This window comes from Chamaea fasciata, unplaced genomic scaffold (assembly GCF_029207755.1).
Source record: "Chamaea fasciata isolate MVZ Bird 193981 ecotype frontalis unplaced genomic scaffold, bChaFas1.0.hap1 SCAF_21, whole genome shotgun sequence".
Lineage (NCBI taxonomy): Eukaryota > Metazoa > Chordata > Aves > Passeriformes > Sylviidae > Chamaea > Chamaea fasciata.
The window spans coordinates 10,468,678-10,494,958 of NW_027094106.1; the positions used below are offsets into that span (position 1 = coordinate 10,468,678).

General features: G+C 44.5%; 1 protein-coding gene across 4 annotated transcripts; it reads right to left on the minus strand.

Moving 5' to 3' along the window:
• Nucleotides 1–1,541: 1,541 nt before the first annotated feature.
• LYRM9 (LYR motif containing 9) lies at nt 1,542–26,254 on the minus strand. Of its 4 annotated transcripts, none has more exons than XM_066202128.1 (5): nt 26,056–26,254; nt 15,893–15,965; nt 5,123–5,260; nt 4,377–4,469; nt 1,542–3,718 (listed from the first exon to the last, which is right to left on the minus strand). In XM_066202128.1, exons 3-5 carry the CDS (start codon nt 5,246–5,248, stop codon nt 3,701–3,703), a joined length of 237 nt encoding a protein of 78 aa, XP_066058225.1. In that variant the 5' UTR covers nt 5,249–5,260; nt 15,893–15,965; nt 26,056–26,254; the 3' UTR covers nt 1,542–3,700. The 4 variants fall into 4 exon arrangements, with proteins under 4 accessions (XP_066058225.1, XP_066058222.1, XP_066058224.1 ...); XM_066202125.1 differs by having other exon boundaries at nt 26,051–26,254; XM_066202127.1 differs by lacking the exon at nt 26,056–26,254 and adding an exon at nt 25,981–26,031.
• Nucleotides 26,255–26,281: the final 27 nt, after the last annotated feature.

The window sequence follows — 26,281 nt, forward strand, 5'->3', positions numbered from 1 at the left end:
ATGATTTAAAGAATATTCCATTACTGACAAATGGTGCTAAATGAGGCCTGGCCTGGGTTGGAAATATTCTATTCAGTACCCACAGGGCTCAAATGACTTTTGGTGTCAAGAGTGAATGGAAATCAGTAACACTTCTGACACGAGAATGCGATCAGAAGTGTATTTGTCTCTGGCCACGTGAAAGGCAGAATGCTATCCTGGATATTACATAAAACATGAATTTACAATCTCGTGCATACCAAAACCTGAAATGAATAAATGAATTACAGAAATAAATAAAAGGGAAAAAGCTTCTGCATGAAGCTCCAAGGCTGGTAATAGCCAAAGTGCTCTTTACCATTTCTCTGTGGAATTAAGAGCTGGAATATAAACACTAAAAATACCTTGAGCAACCCATTGCTACTGCTCCATCTTTTGGCATGTTACTTCCATATTTGTAATGTGCTGATTAATCACACACAATTTCAGCTTTAAGCTTCCAAAGCCGTGTATGCACAAACCAGAAAGTATAGCACCAGTGTTGGTCTGGCCTTAGACTGGATGTTGAGAAGGCTGTAAAGATTTAAATTACTCATTTCTCCGTACTTCAAGAATGTAAATCATGATATCACTTCATTAATCAGAATTTTCCCAACTGTCTTTCCTGTTCTAATGTTTATCTGCTCTTACATAACAAGGCTCCAGTGAAACCCTTGCTACCTTAATCAAGAGTTGCCTGCACACGACTTTTGAACTGTTAACTTCGCTCAACTCCTAATTGTGGAGTACCTAGGAGAAATTATTGATACGGGATCGTACTGGAACCAGTTGCAAAAGTGTCTTTGGCAGGTTGTGGTTATTAAATTTGTGTCAACGAACACCCTGGGCTAGCCAAAGGCCCAGGATACTCTTCCCCACTGAAACTGGTGGTGGCAACTGAATGTTTCTGCAGCGAGACCACAAACCCAGGGTGTTGACACCTCCTAACTGGCCCTTGATCGCTGGGATATTGCAATCACGTATCAACAGCCCACCACTTACCAGAACTGGCACAGAAATGGGTTCCTCATTGCAGTAAAAGAAACTGAAGCTCTTAATACACTTGTTTCCTGACATTATCACTTGTTCTGTCAGCAGCCTCATGAGCATCCTGAGTTTTTTAAACTCTTCAAAAATAATTACAGAACACAATGCAGCCTCATTTACCCACCACCTTTACGGTCAGAGATTCTGGAAGACTGAAAATGGCAACACAGGCGTACCAATCTGTTTGGAGTCACTATTTTCTTCCCAATTGCCATGGCAGAACCCAGGAGGACGCTGCCTGTGACAGTGTCTTGGTCACCATGGGCAGTAATTGCCAGCACAGCAGCACCAAGGGAACAGGGAACAGCTCTTCAGGCTCAGCAGGGCTGGGTGGCAGAGAGCTGCTCAAATACAGGTGAAGAGAACTCACTGTGTAACTCTCAGGTCAGACAGGTCCGTGAGTGATAAATTTGGACAACTCCAGGGTTAAGTGACTTCTGAGCAGAAGTTTTTGGAACAATAATTTTGGTCAAAAGTACTAAAGCTCTGCCCAAAACCCCTTTCAGAGTTCAAGTTCTCATCTACACCTGGGGTACTATAGCATCTTTGGTCTCGAATTATGCTGCTGGAGAATGGAATTTGTATAATGTCTTGAAAACATAAAAGCCTCAGCTCTGCACCTGAAGGACTCTTCAGTCCAGTCATTACAGAAACATGCCTGAGGTACTGGGGTCACTTTCACCATTACAAGGAAGTGAATAGTTATTAGCATCATATCTCCTCACCAGCAGGAAGATTACTTGTATATTGAATAATAAAGTTATCTTTGACTCTATTAAAAGGTTTATTTTTTTTTAACTTTGAAAACCAGATCATGTTTGTACAAAAGTCCCTCAGACATCTCCTCATGCGTCCAGTTGAATCACTATTATCAAAATATTTAGTCATGGTATCTCCTGCCTCACCAACCATGTTCTCCATCTGCACCCTACTGACAATTTAATGCTCTATCACTTTCCAAACGGTTAAATTCACAGATCCTGGTCCTCCATATCAATTACATCTATCATACCTTTGGTCTGCTCCCAGCTGGCACCTCAGACATCTGGAGCTGCAGACATGCCATGGCTGTACCTTCCAGTTCCATGGTCCTTTCCCTCTTGAACTAGCCATAAATTAAATAACAGGCATGTAAGAATGATTTAAACACATGCAATTATGCCATTTTGTAACTGAACAAAATGTTACATTTCACACTACCAAAAGTCAATTAAAGCCACAGAGGAGTGTGATCCCTCCATATTTAAAGTTCAGGAAACTACCATGTTAACCCCACTAAGTCGTAGAGTTTCTAATCACTATTGAAGTGATACAAAATTCAGTGCATGTCTATGCTACAGACCACAAAAACAGAACAGACCTGGAGAACAGCATAGGTCACCTGTTTGCTGGTCTTGATCAGGAGCAACACATTCAGAGAGCTTCTATTAAAAATGCTTGAGCTTTTTTATTAGTGTTCAGGATCATACTGGATATTCCTTGTCAACTGTCAAGGTTGAAGCTTTCTGTGCTCTACCTTGCACCAAATTATTTTGAAAGTTTAAAACAGAACGGCTGCAATTTCAAAAAAAATGTACCTAGGTAGAAAGACAAGTGGCTTTCCTCACATAGAGAAACACCTACTCTGTTGAGAAAGTCCATTACCTTCCTGCTTTATCTGAAGTTAAGCAGAAGGCTGGCTCCAGCATAATACTGAGTATCATCTGGTAGAGAAAAGGACTTGAGGAGGAGAAATAAGTGGGGTAGAGAGACAAGACGAGAACAGCATTAAGGAATAGGGAAAATAAAGACAACAGATTTAAGGGTGTGTAAGGGTGATGTGAAAGACACGGGAGTAGAGAGAGGAATAGTGGCGATGGCAGAGGGAAGTGTAACAGAGAGCAGGAGCTCCAGGAGAGAGGGTTAGCAGAGGAAAGGCAGGTTTTTGCCACCATACTTGGGGAAGTCCCCCGGCAGCCCCGTTCCTGTTACGGCCCCGCCAACCTCCCCCGGCCGGCGGCGAGCCCGGAGCGCGCTCCCGCGCCGGGCCTCGGGCGGCACCGCCACCTGCAGGCGGCCCGCCGCAACTGCACCCGGGCGGGGACGGCGGGCACGCCGCGGCCCGTGCCCGGCCCTCCGCCCTCGGGAGCCCGGGCTGCTCCAGAGGACACCCACTCCCCTCCTTAAAGGACGTTTATTGTGTGTCTGAACGGGCTCTGACAACACCGACCGTCCAGCAGAGGCTGACGTGACCCAGCAGAGGCCCTGCCGTAACCAGCGTCACACACGCACAGGATGAAACGCTCAGTCCCCAAATCCACGGTGACTGATGCAGGGGAATCTGTTCCCAAAGAACCTGCACAAGAAGCACTGTCACGCTGCTAGGGTTGATCCAGGCCTAACAGTATAATGGAATAGGTTACACAAATGTTAGGCAAGCCTGGGATTTAACTTAGAAGTTCATGAATATACAAAGCAATTTACAAAATTAAATAGCTTCAGAAGTATTATTTTGCTTCATGACATCCCAATAAGTTATGGTATTTATATTATCCAAGAGAAAACTTCAGGCAATAATTCTAATATAGTACTGGGCTTGACTGCAAGTCCTCTAAGGATGTTTACCGATGTCCTTCTTGGTTTCATCCTTTCTCTTCTACTTCTGGTTTTTATACTGGAAAAAATAAAAAATAAAAAATGAAAAATGAAGTTTTTAGTGGGAAAGAGCACATAAGTAAGTAAAAGTTCATACCAACAAGGATTTACAACTCTTCTTCATGATCCACATAAATTTATGTCCGTTTTCTTTAAGTTAGATTGAAATTTGGTAGGTTTTCCCTTTGCAGTATAAAACAATAAATCAGGTACAGTTATTGACTATGTATTGAGATTGTACCTGCTGGGATTTGGTTACTGCTAAAATATCATAATCTGTGACTAATCTGTGCTTACTCCTGTAACAATTCTCATTTGATTTCATGGACTGGCAGAGAGAAGGACGTAACAGTCACTCAGTAAATTAAATCACAGATATTTAGAGAGCAAGATGAACTTTTGACTTGTTTCATTATACACCATTTAAAGGTATCACACTCCCCAGCCAGACTGAAATCCCAGGAAGCACAGGTGACTCTCAGCTGTCTAATGGAAACCATCCTCCTTCTTCCATCTGAGAAACCAGTCTGACAGCACAGGGGCAGACCAGATCCACTGGGTGACAACTGTGCACAGGGGAGCCCAGCAGCACAGCTTTGCCCCTGCGTGGTCTATCCCTGATCTCTGCGGCCACAGGCAAGGTCTGAGGAACAGCAACAGTAGTTCTGGACACGTACTTTATTCATCACCCAGTCAGCATCTTCAATGGCTCTCTTGATGATCTGCTGGATTCGCTCAGGATCGTCTTCATCAGCATGGACCTTGAAACTCTGCAACGTTCAAAGTGGCACTGACTGGTCAACACAACAGTTGTCAAAATAAAGAGCATTTAAATCTCAGAAAAATATTTGTTGCAAATAAACTGTTGGTCTGAAAAGGTGAAACTACACATTGTAACACCTGGCCATCCTCTTTCCATTACAAATCTGGTTATATGGAATTTCACGTTAAGTATTCTACTCCTTTCATACATCAACAGCCAAAAACCCAGAGAACTTCAATTCAGAACAATTGAAATTGTCTGGTATGTTAAAACTAGAAAGATACAGGACAACAGGTACGATCAAAGGCATGAAATTACTTCCGTATGAAGTACAGAACATGAACAGTCAGATGAGATTTACCCAGATGGGGGATATATAAATGACTGACAAGGAACCAGTAGGTTTCACCACAAGGGATGTGTTTATGAAGTAAGTAATGGCTGTTAACTCGCTTGACCAAGACAAGAATTAGAGGTGAAAGCCAATAAAAATAGGTTTCAGGGTCAAAGCAAACAAAAAGAAAGGGTCCTTCACCCACTCGCACTATAACCCTTCAGACGCAGTGAGGGGTCAAGCTCGCAGGAGCGCAGTGTTTTAGGCGGCAGGAGCTGCGGTTCAGGCAGCGGCAGAGGAGCCCCCCAGCCCCGCGCGTGGCTGACCTGCCTGACGGCGTGTCTGTAGTGCTGCTGGACGGGGCCCGCGGGCAGGCGGCGGCAGCAGCGCAGCAGGTACCGGTACAGCTGCACCGAGCTGCGCACCAGCTCCGCCTCCGGCAGCGGGGACATGGCCGGGCGGCTCTGCAACACACAACAAACCACGGCCGCCGTCAGTGCCTCTGAACGCCGGACGCAAGCGCCGAGGAACAGGTGCTGGGGCTCGGCAGCGCAACCTGCAGAAACTTCAGAAGAAATCCCTACGTGAAATGAATGGGAACTTGCTGAGTTTGTGGACAGACGGGTTGGCTGTCATTGCTCAAGGGAGTAACACACAAAGCGTGGAGCTCACCGCAGAGGATCACTTTGCGATGGCAAGAGCCACGTGTGCCACAGTGTCTTAGAGCCAGCCTGCCAGCGGAACTTTCTCTAAGCACCCAAACCTGTGTCACAGCCCACAGCGAGGTTCCTACTGGCTAAGCCAGGATCCTTCAACTCCTTCAAACTTCCACTGCTCTCCTTGAGCATCCCTAGGAGTTCATCCACACGGTGCCTTTTTAGAATGAAGACTCTCAGAATGGCTACAAATGGTGCTGGAATTTAACAATATTTCCCATTTTGTCATTCTGTCAAGAATTTCAAGGCTTCAGCTGGAAACAACGTGGATAAATAGAGGAGAAGACAGGAAAAAAAAACATTGTTAGGTTTGAAATGTTACATGTATTGGTAACAGCAACAGGAAAAGAACAAATCTACCAAGTTTCACGTCCACAACTATACTTACATATTGTAACAGTTAAGTCCATCCAAGTCCTATAAAGTGCTAATCAAAGACTGTAAATGCCTTGTCATTTAACAGATGGTTGCCATCTGCAGAGAACTAAATTAACATTTAGAAAAAAGCACTTTTACATCATTACTCTTAAGAATAAAGATAATAAATAAGCAACTGAATAATGAAGTAGGTGCATGCCATTATTTTTAGCACCCATTATGATACCTACTCATTATTTGGAGTAACTTTTTTCTTTTTCTTAAGTAATTTAAGTCGTTTAGCCAAGTGTATCTCAGAGTACACCACGACAGCTATTACATGCCTAGGCTGTGTATTTGCACAGACTAGATCTTGTTGCAGTGGGGAAAATCTCCTCTCTCTGCACCTATAAATGCAAATCATAATAGGATCAAAATACCCCCAGGCTTCAACATGTTCATCTCTTATTTTCTTCCAATATTTCTTCGTATAAAATACATCCTTTTCTCTTTGCAGTGAAACCTGGGCATCGGCTCCATGCATTTTTGGTTTGGATTCATTTCACTTTGGCATTCAAGTATGGGAGGTGATTACACGCCCAACAGTCAGCTGAGAGATCCCTGCATTCCCCTTCCAGCAGCAGAAAGACAAGCCATTCCAAAATGTGACTCATAACATATAGACTGAATTATTCCCTGCCCTTCTCTCCATGAGAGAGAGAAGTTTTTATCATCCAATACAGAAAACTGGAATATGTAGTTGGATTCAAGTTGATCTGAACCCAAATTTAACTTTACACACAAGTTTTTTGGGCTCTGTCTTTGGCTGGTAAGAACTGATATAATTGCACTGACCCTAAGAACCTGACCCTGTATTTCACATATTCCCACTAAATACAGTGAAACATCCCAAAATTCAGTACAGATCCCAAAATACACTTTGGGACCAGAGACAATTTGTGAAGTTGTTTCTAGGCTTTGATGTGTAAATTCATCATATGTCACTGTGCTCTAATTAAACCTAAGTAGTGCAATAGATTTTCTGTCACAAACACAAAGATCCCTCAAGTGCTGGGACTGTCCAGGACAGCTTGCTCCAGCACACAGAAAAGCAGTTCTGGGAGAGAGGAAGGAACCAGTCATGGAAACATATGGATATGGAAAGATGAAGCTGATCAATGGAATTGAAAATGTTTCACTAAAGATAATTAGGAATTTTCCCCTGCAGTAATTTTTCATAGGAAAATGATGAGCTGCTAAATTCAATTTGTGAGACAAATCCATTTGCAATGATGAATTTTTGGGGAAAAAAAAATCCTTTGCCTTTCCATAAATACTGGACTTTCTAAAAGATCTGAAGATGGAAATTTTCACCCATCTATTAACAAATCTAAGCTCCTTCTATGAGGCCCTCATATTCAAATTAAAAAAAAACAAATGTCCTGAGTTCTGACAGATTTGCAGCTCCAAAAATGCTACAAACGCTTGTGACATGGGCAAGCTTCACAGGGAAGTTTATCACCAAGTATCTGTGTTTTTCTTAGGATATAACTTCATCCAGTGAAAACTTCACTGGAAATCTACCACAGCACACGGAAAACTTGATGGCTGCTTTGGTAAAGTGGCTGTTTAATAAGAAATAATCTCATGACCTGCCCATTGTTAAGTTCTAAGATACTGGGGCCCTGTACAAGCACACCTCAACAGGGACTAGATCCTGACAACAGGTAAGGCTACACTCTGCACTTGTGCAGCCCGTGCACTGGAGAATCTGCACAGCCTCTACAGGGATTTGCCCCTTCCTCGGCACAAAAAGGACAATGAAGCACAGTGAGGATCTGCACTGTTGCCTTTTGTTCTAAAAACATCTCCCCTTGAATCCCACAAATGTTACCAGTTTTATCTGCCACGCAAAAACCCTCGACCTCACAAAATCTGGCTATAATCCTGACTAATAATGGAAATCTCCCTCTGATAACTTAAATATCATGCACAGCACAACAAACAAACTATCTACACCAAGAACTGTTGAGTCAGAAATAAAATAATCCACTAATTGTGCTTTTCTGGAATGGATGACTGTATAATGTCCTAATCAGAAGGCTGAAATCACATTTGCATTTAGATAAAGCCCTGTTCACAAAGAGACAAGTATAAAAGGAGACACTGAGACCATTGTGGCATTTCTCTGCATTGCATAATCATTTACATTCCTGATAATGATATTCAGATAGTGAAGCAAAAGCTGACCAAAGCCAATTAATCTTCACTCTGCATTAGCAGGTTTGGCAATTGACCCCGTGCACAGCGGAACCCTGACAAAGCTGAGACGACACTATCCACTGCTCTCAGTTTATTTTTTTTTCTGCTATTGTGAGTGCTTTTCAAGCAAATCCCCAGAGTTCAACAGTTATGATCCCAATCCTCTGAACTAGTTAAACAGCCACCAAAGCTGGGCTCCAGAGACTAGAAGTGTTAATTAAAGGACTGCAAGAGTTACCTGAGCTGTTGCTGTTTACAGCTTGGCTCCCCCTTCCCCCTCTGCCCTGTCTTTCTCCAGTATACAGGATAGAGATGTGTTTTTCTACTTTGAAGGATTACACCCTCCGAAGTCTTGACACGGGAATTTTTGATTCCCCACCCTCATCAAACCTCACGATCTCAGGAAAAATAAGAATGCCAAAATTAAGAAAGGAATCGGAAGCCTTCTGAAACCTCTTTAACCACAAAACATCTTCGTTCGTGTTGCGACATCAGTCGAGGAAGGCGCCCAAGTGAACGGCAGCTGCCAGAAGGTTCTCACTCTTTGCTGCCCCGTCCTCCGTGCCCGGCTCCGCAGGCGGAGCTGTGAGCCCAGCGCCGAGCGCCTGCGGCAGCGGCAGCACTGCCCGCCCCGGGACGCGCACTGCGCTCACACCGCCACGGCTCCGCAGCGGCTCACGGCAGCGCCTGGCGCGTCCCCGGCAGCGGCAGGGGCTCTGCCGCCCCAGGCAAACCAGCCGACGTCCGTGTGTCCGTCCGCGGGTCCCTGCATGCTCAGAGGCCCCGAGAGCCGCGGGCACGGCCGCCCCGCGGCCCCGGCCGCCCCGCGGCCCCGGCCCTGCTGTGCGGGCGAGCACGGACAATGCCGCAGTCACTTCCCGGCAGCCACATCTCGCTGGCTCTTATTGAGATCTGCGGGTTTGATGTGATCGCTTCTGACGAGCCGGGGTCGCGCATTGTTGGGGTTTTGTCCTTTCTAAACGCGCGCTGCAAAGTCCCATGGCAGGAGGGACGGCAGCCAGGCCCGCTCTGCTCACTTCTGCTTCTGCTCCCTTCCCCTTTACGCTCACATTGATGCGCGAGGCAGAAGCAGTGTCAGGTGACTGTGCAGAACAATTTGGGGGCACAGCCCTGCAGTGTAAAATTTGCTTTACACAATATTTGTAGAGCACATGAAGGATTAAGAACTGGCAAATGACAGATCCCGAAGATCTCTTTGTTGACAAGGAATCACCACTGCTTGGACACCCTTCATGCAGTTCTACAGCATCAGGATCAGGCCTAATGCTGTTCAACAATGTCGCCAGCTTGTACAGAAAATAAATTATAAATGTCATATAAATACAGAATATAGAATTGTAATTGATAAAACTTAAGAATGACAAAGAGTGCCAGAGCCGGGCAGAATGACCACGTGTATAAATTAACCAAAGCCACAGGGCAGATGTCTTACCTTACACCCTGCTTTGGTATCACACAGCAGAGACATGCAATACTGCAAATAGAACACTCAGGCTTTTGCAATCTTACACCAGTGGGGAAACATGCCGCCCATGCTGAGGCCAGATTACCTCGTTCTGTAATAATTAATGAGCATGATCAGACTAACTAGAGTAATATTCTTTGGTGCATGCTCTACTAGTGAGGACAGGAACTCCCCTGGTTTAGATGCAATTCAAACTTCTCCACTTTTTTCTCCTGAAAGTGATTCTTCTGGCTTAAAGGAAATTCTGAAAGGCACAGTCCCAAAAGAACTTTTTCTTCCCAGCACTGAATTGCTCAGTTCAACTGCTGTTAAAATTAATTTTGTTCTGAGTGGCTACATCTATAAGTATTTACCTTTGGGCTCATGCCTGAATAGGAATTGAGTTATCAGCTTTAAACCAAAACTACCTGTTCATTCCTTCCTTTCTTGTAAATATTGTACTTTGAAATGTTCCCTGTTTAGTTCCAGTTCAGCAATTGTGATTCTCCCAACTACTTTATGCCAGTTAGTACAGCATTTTCTGGCTGAGCTTGCAACACCTTCTAAAACATCTAACTGGGCACCAAATAAGCTGCCACCACTGTTGTTGACAGACAGACACCCAGCTGGCAGCGCAAGGCATGGAAGTTCCTTTCAAGGGCAAACCCACGCTGTCTGATTAATGACCACATTAACTCTGTGGACGATGGCTCAGACAAGCATGGGAAGAATAGCAAGTCTTACATAAGGTTTTGTACTAGTTTCTCACTGTTCGGGAAGGACTGAAATTGGCTAAAGTTTATTTTACTATTATTCTTTAACACATGCTCATTTTGCTCATGCAAAATTTACAGTTTTTAAAATCAATTTTATAATCGTTTTTAAAGAGGGTAAAACAAGGAGCTGTCAGTGCAGAAAGGGCTCTGCTTAGGAAAGTACAAGAGTTGACAAGCTCGTAAACATAGAGTCAGAATTTAACACAGCAAAAGAAGTCACGTGATCCACATTATTGACTAAAGTTTAATTTAAAAATTTTGGTTTTTTAAACCAAAAATACCTAACATCCTCCTCTGAACCTTCTCTTAGTGCAAACATCACACCCAGCCTACAAGGGAATAAACCCTGTGCAGTGTGACCTCTCCTTTTCCTGCTCTCCCAGCACCTCCCTTCCAGCCCTGACTGTGCACATCATCCCTGGATGGTGCCAATGGGGCTTGTGCCCTGCCCTGGGACCTACACCTCATCCTGGAGTTGTCCTTCCCAACTCACGTTATCCTTCACAGCAGTGTCAGGAACAACTCAATGTCTATTTTCCCAAATCCAGACCTGCTGAAATTTAGCATCTGCCAATCCTTCACTCTCAATCACAGTAATAATCTGAGCCAAGCCCTTCCCTGGCATAAACCCTGTTTGTGGTGGAATGAAACCATGGATGAATTTGAGCCAGCACATCCTGACAAACCCCACATTCCTGGGAGCAGTGTTTATAAGCAGCAGTCTTACAGGACATGTAAGTCTGGGTGCCTTTAGCCTCTTAGGGGGATTGGCCCAGCTCACTAATCAGGGATTGTTTCCATACCAACAGCTAATCAGGGGCAGATCCCACCATGTCTTCTGGACACTCCTGAGCTCTTAAAGCCATAGCTCATGCTTTCCCCAAAACTTCACTGTCACTCTCCAAGGCCTAGTCTAGCTCAAAGGCAATCTAAGAAAAAGAAAGGTGTGGGCAGCAAGAAGCTCTTGCAAATACAGACATCCCCCAGAACCCCACAGGTTCGCTCTTAACTGAGCATACACAACACACCAACTCGACTGAGTAACTAAACTATAAAATTTAGAGCTCTGGCAGAGGTGAAGGGGGCTGAGAGAGAACTCTTTCCCCTTTGCATTTATCAATACTCATCTGAATGAATGAGCATGGCAGGACAACTCTGAGTGGCAAAGCGCTTGATGGAAATGGTGCTGCCTTAGGTTTCACCCATGATTCTGGTTTGTTTGCATTTGGTGAAATCTCAGGAAAAGGGGGAGAAAAGCTTTGGTTCAATCGAAGTCCTGGTGGTAACCTCAAGTGCTAATAATCAACTCAATTATGCTGAATTAATTTGATATAATTATCAGTGATGAAGCAAAAACAGCGACCCAGAGGAACTTTGAGAGACAGGAAGAACAGAAGTCTTAACAATACAAAATACCCTATAAATAGCATCTTTTTTCCCCCAAACTGAGTCAAAAACACAAAGTGAGTTCATTACAGTCATCTGGCTTCACTCAACCCTCCAAATTACCCCTGTACCCAGACAAATAGCTGTGAAATCCAGCAAGTGCACTAGAATTACAGCAGGCCCTGACGAATTTGACACAGCATTCAGCACAAGTGTCTGTCCCCATCCAATTATCTAAACAATGAAGATTTAATAATACATTTAAGAGATCCACAATGCTTCTCCTTTAACTGAAGATGTTAATTAAGAACACTTTTCTGTTATACTGTTGTCAGTTGGGTGGTTTTTTTTTTTTTTTTGAGGAACAATCTGAAGGATGCTGCTTATGGAGTCTTTTCATTTGATCTGCAGTTTTTATCTAGTATTTTCAGACTTATTCAGTTCAAAACAAACAAACCCCAGCTATAGAAACCAAACATCTATCTTTTCCCTCCCCCATTTAATATTTCTGTGATTTGCTTTGAAAGAGTATTACAGAAATGCCTTCCTTGCTATGAAAATACACACATTTTACTGAGGATTTTTTAATGCTTATGAGTTTAAAAAGAAAAGAAAATGTCAGTGGAGGCAAAAATCAGATGTGGTTAAGTCTTGGGAAGTGGATTAAAAGACAATGAAATCCAAGGAATTCTATGCAGATGAATGCTGGAAGTAGCAGCAGAATGTCTCAGGACTGTGCCTTGCTGTGTCACCCCGGAGGAAGCAGCCCTGGCCTGTTCCAGGGTCAGGCAAAGCCTCCAGCACCCCGAGCCCAGCCAGGACACAGCCCCAAGGCTGCCCTGCCCTGGTGGCTGCAGGGGGTCCCTGTGCCCTGGGCAGCCTGGCACAGAGCCCCACACGCTGCAGGTGGGGCTGGAAAGCCCCAGGTAAACCTTGCCTTGCCTTCTTCCCCTCCAGCACCACTGTGTGCAGGGATTTAGCCCTATGGTCAGTACTTGCCTGTTGTGAGGAATTTAGCAGCATCACCGTGATGTTTTACTGTCCTGCAGGGCCCATGACATCCAGCCATGGAGACTGAGGTGCCTTTGCGCCCTGGCTTCAGCCCAAAATGCTGCTTGACTTATGCCTGTCACAATACTGTAAATACACAAGTTTCTAAGCTTCCTCTGCATTTTTATCATCCTTCGTGACGAGAATAAAAATATTACCTCTATCATCACCAATTGCTTCTGAGGAGAGATTCCAAGTGCTTAGATGTAAGAAATGAATAGTATTTTTCCAATTTGCTAAGTAGGTGCTGCTCACACGCCCCCAGATCACTTCCTCCCTGAGTTCTGCTGGTTCTCAAACACAGCTGATCTTTCAGAACTCTGTTTAATTGCCACCAGGCTCTGATCAGACTCATCAGTTCAAAGCAAGCTGCATTACATCCATAATTTATGCATCTGATTTCAACAGATCATTTTGTGCCCAATACTGAGGGGGCAAAAAGTGTTTTCCATGGGGAAGCTGCTAACGTTTTCTAAAGAGCAGGTTTTAAAAAATATTATTTCTGTAGAGACACTACATTTTAAAGTGGTGTGAGGGATTGTTTGAGGTCTCCTGCACTTATCTGGACAGCCACTCAAATTTTGTCTGTGCCCGTTTGCCACAATATCTTTATTTCAGAGAGCTGAGTTATTGCTGCCTGGGGAGACATCCTCAGGGGAAGGGCGGGCACAGGCTGGAGGGAAGCACAGCTCCCCCCTCGTTCAGGCAGCACACAGGAACGAGGTGCGGGCTCACACAGCCCCAGTGCACCTCCTGCCCGTGTGACACACAAGGGTGTCTGCGTAAGTGAGGAGTTCAGCAGCCCCTCCCTGCCAGCACCTTGCCTCCCCCAGAACTCCCTCTGCCCACCCCCAGCCCTGCTCTGCCGTCACAGCCTTCATTTTCCCTTTCATGGATTTTTGCTTGAAAAAGCATCACTGCCTTGATTGTCTATTTTCAGCCTATATTTAAGAAAACCCTTTGGTTCCATTTGTAGCCACATCCTGTCTCAGCCTCCCCCTCTTTTTGTTCCTAAATATAAGGCTGATGCAATTTGATGTGACATGACAAAATAGCACATTTGCATTGGCAGAAACTTTCTCTCAGCAGCAGTAATTAAAGGGAGTAGATGAGACGTTGCTGAAATTGGTGTTTATTTAGGCTGGAAATAAAAGGCTTCAAGATGTCTTGAGAAGGATGTTCAAGTGTGTCATGACCATGAAACTCATCAACGAGTGCCGCCTTCTACAGGCTTCATTTCTGACAAAGAAATGGTCACTCAAACAATGTCATTGATTTAAAGAGAGTAAAAAAAGACATCAGAGTTCTGTACACCATATTCCTATCCAGTGAAAATTATTCAATGTGTTTCTTGGGATTATAAATAGTACCAGCCCACTTGTGGTTCCATGTAAGACAAGGGCAGTCAATGTCTAGAGCACAGGCTCTCAACATGAGAAGAAAACCAAGATCTCACTGACCACAGTGAGAATTAGGTGCTTAAATATCTGAATTTTTGGTCTGAGATGCAACAGCAGAGGACAGGTACTCACCTTCACCTACAACACAGACTTTTATTATTTGTCAAAGACAGAAATGCAGAAAACAGCAGCCTGAATCCTGTAAGTTCAACAGGATTCACACTACAGATTAAAACTCATCTACAAAACTCATGAAATAATTCACTGTACCCAGTTTTGCTGAACAGATGCACAGCAAATACCTGTCAGGGTCAGGTAATGACAGCTTCCTGAACTCTGTTCCATTATTGATGACAGCAGCAGAAAGCAGTGGTGGAAGAAGAGCAATATTTAGAAGTTGTGGGGGTTTTCTTGATATTTAGAAGGTAAATTTATTTTTGAAGAACTCAGGGAAAGGTCTGGTGGCTGTTCCACAGGCCACAGGATTTAGCAGACATAACATGGATTCAAGTGAAACTTCCTGCTCAGGAGCATCTTCCCTCTCCTTCTGCACGCAAGGCTATTCTTTCAAACCCATCTGTGATCAGCTCAGAATCGGCAGCCCACATTTTGAGCAGGCTCGTTTCCATCCTAACACAGATGGCACCAAGAACAGGGCAGGCCAGAAAAAAATCAGTTTGCATATTATGCTTCAGTTTTTATGGGTCAGATTACCATTCAAAGCCATCAAAATGGCAACCCATATGTGATGTGTCTGCCATCGGAACTGAAGTGATACACCACCAAAATCTTAGCGGGGTGGTTAGACAGCATTTGATTAACCATTGACTAAACTCTGATATTTAAAAGTAAAGACATTTTCCTTCCCTTTTTTTTTTTTTTTACTTTAACAGATCAGTAAAATTGCTTTGGAGAGTCAATAAGGAAAAGACATTTTGCCATCTCCATCCCTGAACAACTGCATCGGCACAGCTCTCTTGGCAGAGGGGAGCTCGGCTTCTATGCCAAATATTCGTTTCCTCAGTGAGCCAGGTGCAGATGTTGGCTATGTCATCTGTTCCAACTTCTTTGTTCTACAAGCCAGAAAATTGTTCCCACAGCTTTGGGGAGAAAATGGGGATCTGAAGAGCCCTTTGCATGCTATCATGGGAGGAAGGGTATCAGATGTTTTAAAGACACTCTTGCAGAAATAAGAAATGTGTCATTCCCCCCACTTGTGGCAATTAACCAGCAGAGCGCCGTGTCCTTTGGATCCTGAAGGGATGCAGCAACAAGGTCAAAGCCACGGCATTCTGTTCCCAGCCTCCTACACATCCTCTGCCTTCCTGCAGTGCCAGCTACAGCCCATTCCCTGTTCTAGGGGCGCATTATCCCAGAAGCTCCCAAGGCACTGCTGCCACAGGGACGGGTTTTAAAGTGGGCAGGCCTCTCCTGGGAGAAGTCTATCCAATAGTGAAAGGTATTTGAAATGTCCTGCTATGTTATCGTGGCACCTGGAACTCCAACAACTGCCATGGTGACTGACAGCCAGGGCCACCACCCTGTGTCTCTGTCAATGGGAACATTCTTCATTCTCAAGGTTTTTCAGCCCTCTGACCTCTCTACACGATATTCTGGTCAATGCTGATACTTCAGGTGCATATTCTCAACCAGATACAATACACACAACAAAAAATTCACTTACAGAATCCAGAGTAGAGGAACTTTAATTATCTTCACAGATTAGGCCTGTCCAAGTCCAAAAGTAAGCAAGAGACCTGCAGAGAAGAATCAATTTTCATTATCTGTTTCTCCTCAACTCGCTACTTGAAGTGCCATTAATAAAGAAGTGCTGAGAAGCCCATCCATAGCTCAGTTTATCCCTATGGGAGCTTCCACTTTTGTCTGATCAGTTACATCACACGTGGATACAGGGCTTTGATGTGAACAGCCTGTTGCTTTCACTCATCTCCTACGAAAAACTTTAAAAAATATACCCTATGAGAAGATTTAAGTAGAGAGAAATTCTGACTGAGGAGAATTGACCCTTCAATATTTCCTGATAAAAGCTGCTGGAGGTAAGAAAGCATTTACCTCCTTTAAAGAACCAGTTTCTCGCACTCATAACTCTGTACAATGACATAGTAATTATTTACAGTATTCTGTATAGAAAAACCTGCTTTGGACCCAGATGACAACAGACTGCACACAAGAAACTGCTTTTTCTCAAATACACAATTGTACAGTGAGCAAAGCAAAGCAACTCATTCTTTAAAGCCAACACTAATTTGTTTATTTAGAACCTATCCTAAGTTTGTTGAAGTCAAGCAAATGGATTTCTCTGACTCTCCAAAGACATCTGGATCAGGTTTTATCTCAGATCCTGTCACAGAGACTTTCAAAAGCTATTTGAAACAAAAGTCCTAGAAGATAACAATGACAGAGACTCTGAACTGATCTGTTTTGCCTCCCTTTGAAAGACACAAGTCTGAAAAATTTAAGGCAAAACTCTCAAGCACATTTAGAAACACATGGATCAAAGATAGCTGTTGCCACAGATGAATTTTTTTTCCCCAAGTAGTTAATAGTATCACAGCTTGGTGACATATGATGATTGACAACAGCTTGGGATGTTCAAGTTTTGGTATCTAACGTCAGCACTTTTATTTGCCCTCTGAAGGCCATATCAGGATGCACGCAGGCAGACATTGTAACGAGCGATGTGAAACAAGAACCCAGAAGAACAGATTCAACTTTAAAAGCTCATCCTGAGTCTACTGACACTTTCTAGTTCTGGTACAAGAACTAAACACCAAAAGCCACCTTATTTTCATCCCTCACCTAAATTTTCCTTTCAGAGAGCAGAGAACCTCTGAAAAGTAGGCTGAGTGCTGCAGAAAACACGTCTCATTAGCATTGTTAATTAGCACTTAGCAGATACACCCGCAGTTAGCATCCCACCAGGACGTTCACCACGCCCGTTCAGAAGTGCAGTCCTCCTCTGTTAACTCACAGCCAATGCAATACCCAGAGAGCAGCACAATTAACTTCTCCTTAGGCTGATACTCAAACCAGCAGTTACTTCCATAATTCACTTAGCAGAGCATCAGGCACCTGGGCTCAGAAAGCTTTCCAAACCTATTCCAAATACACCCAGCTGAGCTTTGGGAACACAACACAACAGTACCAGTTGCTCTGTTTCATTGTTCAGTGATAAACAGTGCTTAGGGTCTAACTTGAATTTCCACTTTGGAACTGTCTTTTAAAGAAAAGTTCATGTCAACCTTGAGGTTCCCTTGCGCTGCCGAAGTGTATGAAGAACACTGATGTAAATGTGAATTACACTCCTGACACAGTTACTAACTCAGTTAAGTTAGTAAGTTAAAGCCAATAATCTCCAACTTGCTGCCCTATTTTTATCCACTAAAAGCCCAGTGCCTTCTCATGACCCTCCCGTGCAAAGCTGACCTGCACTCAATCCCTTCTGTGCATCACATTAGTGGCAAGATTTCTGCATGCTCGTATGCCACCTCACAACAGCTGCAGCCTGAAACAATGGCTGTGTGCTGCTGTTAATTTTACTATACAACCTTTAAAAACAAGTAATGAAATACTAGTGTGCCCCAAAAACATGTTTGAGAAAAACAGGCTTACTTTCCATGCACAGACATACTTCCAAACAGAACTTGGGAGCCCACGTTCATCCCTGTCTATGATGGAGCAACAATAATGCTGTTCAATTTCTTATTTATTCTATATCATACATGCTCACCATATCCAAAAGGAATACAGAAATGCTATCTGTAAAGTCTTTACACTTTAATAAAGTGATTGGTAATAATTTACTGAAGGTAAACAGGTATAAATCTGCTGTTCCTAACATGCTAAAACTTATTCATCCATTTGTCTTTATGGAAATTTGTTTCAGTGGGCAAAGATCAAAGCCACACAGACATTATTTTCCAGAGGGCTGCCAGTGTTTGTGGAATGACGAATCCCGTTTATTGCATTGTATCCTTGTCTCCGTAAGCCACAACTCTGCTTCCCACTGGTGCGAGAACAGGACCAGGAGCACAATCCACTGCCCTGCTCACACCTTTCTCCCCCAGCACGAACCAGTCAGCTTCTACTGGGAGAAACAATCCATAACAATCTGACCAGACTTCTCCCTCATTTGTTTGCAATGAAGGAGTTAATATCTGTGACCCAAATATGGAGACCCATTTTAAACTTGCTGAAAATTGCTTTTTAATCCTAGCTCTCGAGGATTTCCTTTGAAACCATCTGCCATGCACGCTGGGTACTCTTCCCCTGTATATATGCAGGATTACTATAATATGGATCCTTTTGTGTAACTTAATACATTTCAGCATATTAAAAAATTAGTTGAAATTTCCATTCTTTTCTGATTTCAACTGCCACAAAAATGACTGTAGATGTCAAAACCCTGACAAGTTCATGGCAAAGCCAGCACCCATATTTATCTTATTTACTGCAGTATTTACCTTGATTTTCTAATATTTAGTCAGCCTGACACTGGCTGGGTTTAAGGAATAGTTATGAGTTATTAATACAACTAATGCACATGTTTCAAATCAAGTTCAAGAATTTTGCTGGATAGGAATGGATTTAATCGTGTGCCTTACCATGCTTAAATTTCCCATGCTTACTTTCAAGACCGGAAGACACAACATCATAATGATGAGAGATCAGAAAATATTTCTCCACATTATTTCAAATCTATTGCTCAGCTTTTTCTATTTTCTTGCTATGAACCTTTAAGCAATTGTATTTTTATAGTACACATACTGAAGAGAAAGAAAAACGTCACACTTGTAAATAAACTGAATTTTAAGATTGACACATGCAACCATGTATATTTTAGCAAATATCCAAAACTTAAACCAAAGAAAGTATCTTGCTTATTGTCACAATAATCACAGCCAGAGTGATTGAAATAGCAAACATTCAGCAAGCTAGATTTAGAATCAATTTATTGGATCAGCCTGTAAAGAAAAAAAAAAATCTAAATCCCAGCACAAATATCGAGCATCTTCAGAGTGAAATACTTTTTAGAAGATGTGATTTCCCTGCAAATATTCCGAGAACAGAAAATTAGGACAATTATTTGCATAGGTTTAATCACATAATGTGACACTGATTTTCAGGAGCCAGACAGCCGACAGGCTGTGAACTTCTTTGTTCCTCATAAACACATGTGAGAGCACCAAACCTGTGCCTGGGCTCCTGAGCAGCCCTGAGTCCTGGCTCACATGACTCATTTCACAGCCACTCACCCGAGATCCAATACAAGAGAGCGGCAATGCAGAGTCCCCCTCCAAACCAAAGGGAGGATCCCCTTCCCTTGGATGCCTTTTCCCTGGAAAGGAGCTGTGTTAGATGGGATAAAAATATACAGGACAGATCTACACATGCAGATGTTGGAAGAATGTAGAGAGGAAAAAACAAGCAAATCATTTTGTTTCAGCAGTAACAGATGTTGAAGCATCGTCCTGCAGACATGTTACTTTTAATACAATGCTGCTGGTAAAGCGAGGGGGGGAGGACAGAATCAATGCCCAATTACCCAGTTTTTTCAGGGTTTCCATTTTAATGAGCTTCCTGGATGATTCTGTCCTTTTAATTTTCCTCCTCTAATAATCCTATCAAACTAGTTTTGTCTAAAACATCAGCAAAATGAAAATCAGCTGTCTAACAAAATCCTAAAATTGCTGGTAGCAGGTTCTTAAAAATGACACGTTTTATGTTGTTTACTTCTGTAAAAATGCAGAGCAATTCCCAAGATCCTACAGCACTGCTGGGATTAGACGTGAGTGACTGGAAACAGCCTCATGTCTGGACACATCTGCTAATGGCAAATGGATAGAAGCAGACTAACAGTGCAATGGCATCTGCAGATAGATCAGTGCTGAAAAAACAACCAAATGCAGAATAAATAGATTAAAGGCACCTTTCTGTGGCTAAGGGAGGGATTAGGTGAAGCCTGGCCTGCATTCAAGCTGCAGACTAACCTGCTTTCCTGCCAGACTGCATCTGCCCCTCACGTTATCAGCAGTGGCTTCCCACCTGCCACCTGGCCAGCCACGTGAGGAGCTGGGGACACCAGGGCTGGCAGCGAGGCCCTGCTGCAGGCGGGGAGCCACAGAGCTCACAGCCCCCAGACCCACCACAAGCCCAGAACAGCCCTGCACACCCCCTGCAGTGGAGCAGTGCCCTGCCTCGATGGCAAGGACAGGGCAAGCACAGCAAGAGCTCCAGTGATGGCACCCACGGCCTCTCGACAAAAAAAAGAGTAAAGACAAACCCCCAACAGCCATAACTGTTTACAGAGCAGCTTTCTTACAACCCACTGGTCCCCCAATACCACAGGAATTAGTGATGCAGAACTAATTGATACAAATCTCCTGAGGGGAGAGTTGCTGCTGGTTATCTCGAGATGAGAAATTTAGTCCAGAAGGATAAATTGGACAGACAGCTGAAAAGCTTTAGTTCTCCTGGTAGGAAAGGAATTGATCTGGTAAAGAAAGCCCTTAAAGAGATATTATCATGTCAAAAAAACAGGACTAGGAAAAACATTAACAGTCTTAAAACAACTGAGAAACCTCTGAAAACTCTGTGTTTATATCAGTACAGCTAATTATTTCCACCTTCACACAAATGATGAAAAACTGAAGATGTCAAAATTTTAACATTTTTCCTAGCTAAACTTATGTTATGAATATAATTATGAAACTGCTATAAAAATCCCTGTTCTTCAATTAGTGATTTCATTTCTGCATCTAGTATTTTAACTTATCAATTCCCCTTCCACCAAGTTGAAGAAAAACAGAAGTATTCAGATATTCACAGGCATGTGAAAGATTCTGTTCACGATTCTGGCAAAAAGTTGTATCAGACTTTTCCGGATTAATTTTACCAGCTGAGAATCTCTGCTCTCCACAGAGGCCACAGCCACCCTGATCCTTAGACAGGGTAATTCAGAGCACCTCTACTCAACCTGTGCCTTGGCATTACATTTACTACCAATTTACTCCAGAAACAGTGCATCATGGAGAACAAGGTCACTCAACACGTAACATATTTACACAAGCAGCCAACAGTGATGCAGCTCTTGGAAAAAACAGAAATGTACCATCACACAGAGATTAAAATCATGCAGTGCTTTTTGCCTGGAGAGGAGGAAAAGGAAGCAGCCCGCTTCTCTCCCCTCTCCAAAAGCCATCATTTAGGGATGCTGCTCGCACAAGGACAAGTGCCTTGTGGTGGTGCTTTCAATTCTGCACCTTCTAGGGAAGTTAGCACACTGTGGAGCTATTTTAAGAACATCTCATTCACAAAGGTCTCCAATTCCGTCTTCAGAGACTGAGATGATTTTCTTGCTGCTTCAACATCTTTACTGGCTTGACATTTGCTTCAGAGGGAATTCATTTGCTGTTCCAACATCAGAATGGAGCAAGAGCAGCTGCCAGGAGAGGGATAAAAGGAAACACTGTCGACAAAGAGCAGCAGGGTCATTTCTGGTGCAAAGAAATATAGAACAGAGAGAACTGCAGAACTGACACTTTCTCCAGAAAGCAGCAGGGGATAAAGATATCCCCTCTGCCTCCAGCAACTGGTGTTTAGGAGAGGACCGAACAATCAGACTTAAGTTTGTAAATGACTAATTATTACAAACCAACTGTAAGCACCTGAGCATTCCCAGTTAAAGCCAAGCTTATGCTTAATTCTGCAGAACTCAGTAAGTCCTTCAGAACTCTCAAAACACTTCTGGCCAGAAAGCTCTGCAGAGGTGCTTTCTTACAAGCTCAGTGGTCAGGGGGTGACATTTCTGGGATGATTTCAAGCTGCAGAGCTAATCCTGACCATCATAACTGTATATGCAGCACACTGGACAGGCCTGGGGCAGGGCTGTGATCCCACCACAAAAATCTGCTCTGCAAGAGCCAGAAGGGGCTGACGAGCTGGGGAGGCACCACAGGTGCCTGTAGAGTCTGATGTCCAGCAGCAGGGAGAAGCGGAGTCTTGGATGACACCATCTGTCACCCACAGCAGCTGTCCCCTACCCCATCGCAGGCACATCACGCTGCCCGGCTGCAGGAAGCACCATTCCATCATTTAATTGCTGTCCAAGGCAGTGCCACATTCCCACAGTGCTGCTCCAGAGAGTCACCCTGCCTGTTGGCCTGACTGACAACCTCACCACAGGTCACCTGCTTGCTTGGATTGCTCGATTCTTTTCTACCTTATTAAAACGTTGCCCTGAGCAGGGCAGGGATTTGTCCCTCATTCCACAAGACAAACAGATCCTGCCCTCCTCCTAGAGGAAGGAATATTGCTATCCTTTCAAAAGTTAAGACAGAAACCTTTATACACAACCAAAGCTAAACCAAAATATTCCTTCCCCCGCTCCTCTCTGCATTTTATTAATGGAGGAGTTTATTTTCCAGTTTCATGGAGAAAATGTTTTAAAGACAAAAACTCTGGAGAATTATTCCTTGCAAGGAAAAGGGCTAACATATTGGAACAGCAATTTTAATCCCGTGATATTTCCTGTATGTTTATTCTGTTGCACATTAGGATCACGGTTTGTTTGAAGCGTGGTTTTCATCTGACTAACCAAACCTGCTCAGATTCACAGGCATGAGCACCATGTTTCTGACACCTTAAGGGCTTCAGCATCAGGATTTATGAATTAAATATTTCCAGGGTGTTACAGAACACTGAGGACTGTATCTGCAGAGTGTTATATCAGGGTATGTGTGGGCTTGTCAAACACCCACATGATAAATTATCAATAGTGCAGCTCAGAGCACCCCTTTTGTGGATCAGAGGCAAATCTGTGCATTTTATTATGCTTTGTTCCACTTAATGTTATTTGTTTCTACATTAAAGGTTCACAAAACCCCTACATGCCTAAATCCTGAAGGGCATTCATACACAACATATAATCAAAAGATTTATTCTAGTATTTTCAGTCCTGTTTTCACATCTAGTTCATGTGAGACAAGAAAAAAAAGCCGACAAATTATGTCTGGAACTGGACAATTACATTTCACATTGTTCAAGATGATACAATATTTTGTGTAGAATTTTAAGGTTAAAACACTGCTGAGGGGTATTACAGAAACAGGACTAGCTGATTACAAAGTGTCTACCATCCCTCGCCCATATGTAAAGCAAGGTCAAAGAGGTTATGCCCCTGCAAAGCAAGTGTCAAACCTGAGCGGAAAATAAATCTCTCAAGAGTCAGAAAAGACTAAACTTGAAGCTGTGGATTTTCAGAGATGAACAAATGTGAGCCCTGTGTTTCTGACGCACAGTGTTGACTCCTGTATGCAGTGACAGACCTCCACTGAGAAAACAAAGGGTCTATTAGGTGAACACTTTGCAAGTTTCATGTTTTCCTTACTACTCTTCTGGTTTTTTTTTCCTTACACATCCATATCAACTGGATCTTGTCCTCCTTAACTTTCACAGCATGAACAGCCTAAAAGCAGTTGAACTGAGAGCCCTTAAGTGTGCCAGAGGCCAGGGACAGCAGCTGAAAGTGTTTATGAACCCATTGTGCAAGGAAGATACACTCATTGGGGTGAGCCACCCAGCGCTGGCACCTGACAGAACTCCATATGGGCACCAAGATAAGGGCATCCCTCACCAGGCTTCACCTCACTGAGCAGGGCTGCTGCAGCTTCCAAGGGCAAATGAAATAATATGGCTGTGGCATTTAGTGCATCTAAAATCAATAAAGTGAGTCCCAGATTTTACAAACACTTTCCAGATGGAAGCTGGTGAGTGTGGTTTGGAGTGATCTGGTCAAGGGCTGTCAGGAAAACAGGTGCCAGTGCCAGGACTGCAAACCCTGCACTTCTCCTGCTGCCAAGAATCCACTGATGTGACAGCACCTAACAACGCTCTCAGGGCACTTCTAAGGCAAGACACTCATTTACCCAGTGAAGTAACCACCTGAAGAAACATTGAAGGTAACACTGTGCGCTGGGATTGAGTAACGGCACCGAGACACTGACCTGCACATACACTGACAACCAAACTTCCCATACAAGGATTATTAGGCCACTGCTCCACTTTACTACTTGAAAAGGTTTTGCAGGAAGAGACAAAAAGAAAAGTCCATAATGAAAACGTCTGGGAGAGTTTTAAAAGCCTTCCAGTCCTGCCAACACAGCCCTATGCCCTTTTGTACCCACTTCCTTCCTCTCCCCCACACCACACCTCCCCAGAGCCCGAGGGGAAGCAGGCACCAGGAGAAGCCTTGGGGTGTGCCACATTCAGACTCAGCTTCTTATCAGCTCCAACAGAAACCTCAGACAGCTACAAATATCAGTTCTAAGTAAATACTCTGTCTCCTCTTCCAATAGGTAATATAAAATGGCTGTAAACCAAAATTTGCTTGCTTTTCTTTTTCTTAAGTGCAGTCTGTTTTTAAAATGGTGGCACGACAGCAAAACTCTGCTATTATTCCAGATTGGACTGTTAGTCCAGTAAATGCATATTTCCAAATGCAACAGGGATAGCTTTAACAAAGGAACCAATCTTCAGTCCTGCAAGACTTTTCTTGATCACATTCTCAAAGAGCAGGCAAAAATTACCCAAACCTCACTGTTATAAAGTATCCCCAAAATATCAAACCCATTCTTGCAAAGACTTTGCACTGAGGTTTCAGGAATCACAACAGGCTGTCACACTTACACTCTCTCCTCCTCCCCCTGCAGAGGAGCCAGATGCTGTCCAGTTTTCAGAGACAAACAGAAAGGACAGGTGACAGGACTGCACCCTCAGGGATTTGCTGGTAATACCTCGGCACCGCAGCTGTCCTGTCACGGCCCTGCTGGGCTCCTTTCCTGCCCAGAGAGGAGCCAGGGGCAGGGAAGGAGAGGCTGGCAGCTCCCTCCCAGCACAGCACGGGCAGATCCCCTGTCAGTCACTGCCTGCCTCTGGAACTGCTCACCTCAGTTACCTGAAGGAACTTCTTTATCACCCTCATGGTAATTTAACTCTACCACCATGGGAAAGGCTCCAGTAAGCTGGGAGAGTTTTTCTGAGGTAAAACTATTAATCATCTATGATTAATATTCACATGAGAAAATGAAAAGTGTTAAAACTGTCAAGTTTTTACCCATCCCTGTGTTTCAGGGAACACTGATGCCTTAACCAAAGACGCTGCAGTCCCCAGGCATGCAGATTCATAGCGTGAGGGAACTGAAACAACAATCAAAGAATATTTCGGTCCTGGTTATCACGTACCTCACACTGAGCCCCCTGAGCGTGTTGTGAGCACGCTGAAGGGAGCCTCGCAGAGACTGCCTCGGGCAGTGGGCCACGGCCGTGCTGCTGGGAGCATCTACACCCTCTCATCAGCGGTTTATTTCCCTTTCCTGCCAAGGGGAGCTCACGGGCGGCGTGACATGGTGCCACCACCTGCTGCCACAGCCCCCGGGCCCCGCTGCCAGCCCCGCGCTTCGCCACCCTCCGGTTCTTAGACACTCGAAGAACAGGCCCCCAAACCCCACGGACCCCCACGCCCTTCGCGGACAGCCCCTGTCCGCGCCCCGCGCTGCGGGACCGGCCCCGGCGGGATGGAGCGGGATCAGCACACAGCCAGCGAGACCCGAGGGCACCGTGACCCGGGCGGGGGCAGATCGGGCACGGAAGAAGCCGCCGGCGGGCACCGGGACGGGGCAGTGGGAGGGCACAAGGACACAGGCAGGGACCGGGGGCACCGGGACCCGGCGGGGCCCCTCAGCCCGCCCTCACCGCGGCTGGCACTGCGCTTCCCGCCGCCCCCTCAGCGCCCACAGTGACCCCGCGCGCGCCGCGTCCTCACCTCACCCCGCCCCGGGCCGCTATTGGCCCTTTCCGCCGCCCGTCAGAAGATCTCCGCTGCCCATTGGCCGCTTGCCACCTGTGGGCGGGCGCACCTGCCGCTTCCTCATCCGTCAAGCGGCGCCGCGCTCCGTGATTTGCGAAGCGGCGGCTCCCTCACCGCCCACCGACTCCCACCACTGGTGAGGGGAGCTGTCGGTCAGACCGCCGCCCCGCCTTCCAGTGCCATTGG

Bases quoted from the DNA above. Each gene is read 5' to 3' on its own strand.
- LYRM9 (XM_066202128.1), bottom strand. From the start codon at position 5,248: ATGTCCCCGCTGCCGGAGGCGGAGCTGGTGCGCAGCTCGGTGCAGCTG. The intron at 4,470-5,122 runs GTCAGCCACGCG...TGAACGTTGCAG, and splicing joins ACAGACACGCCGTCAGGCAG to AGTTTCAAGGTCCATGCTGA.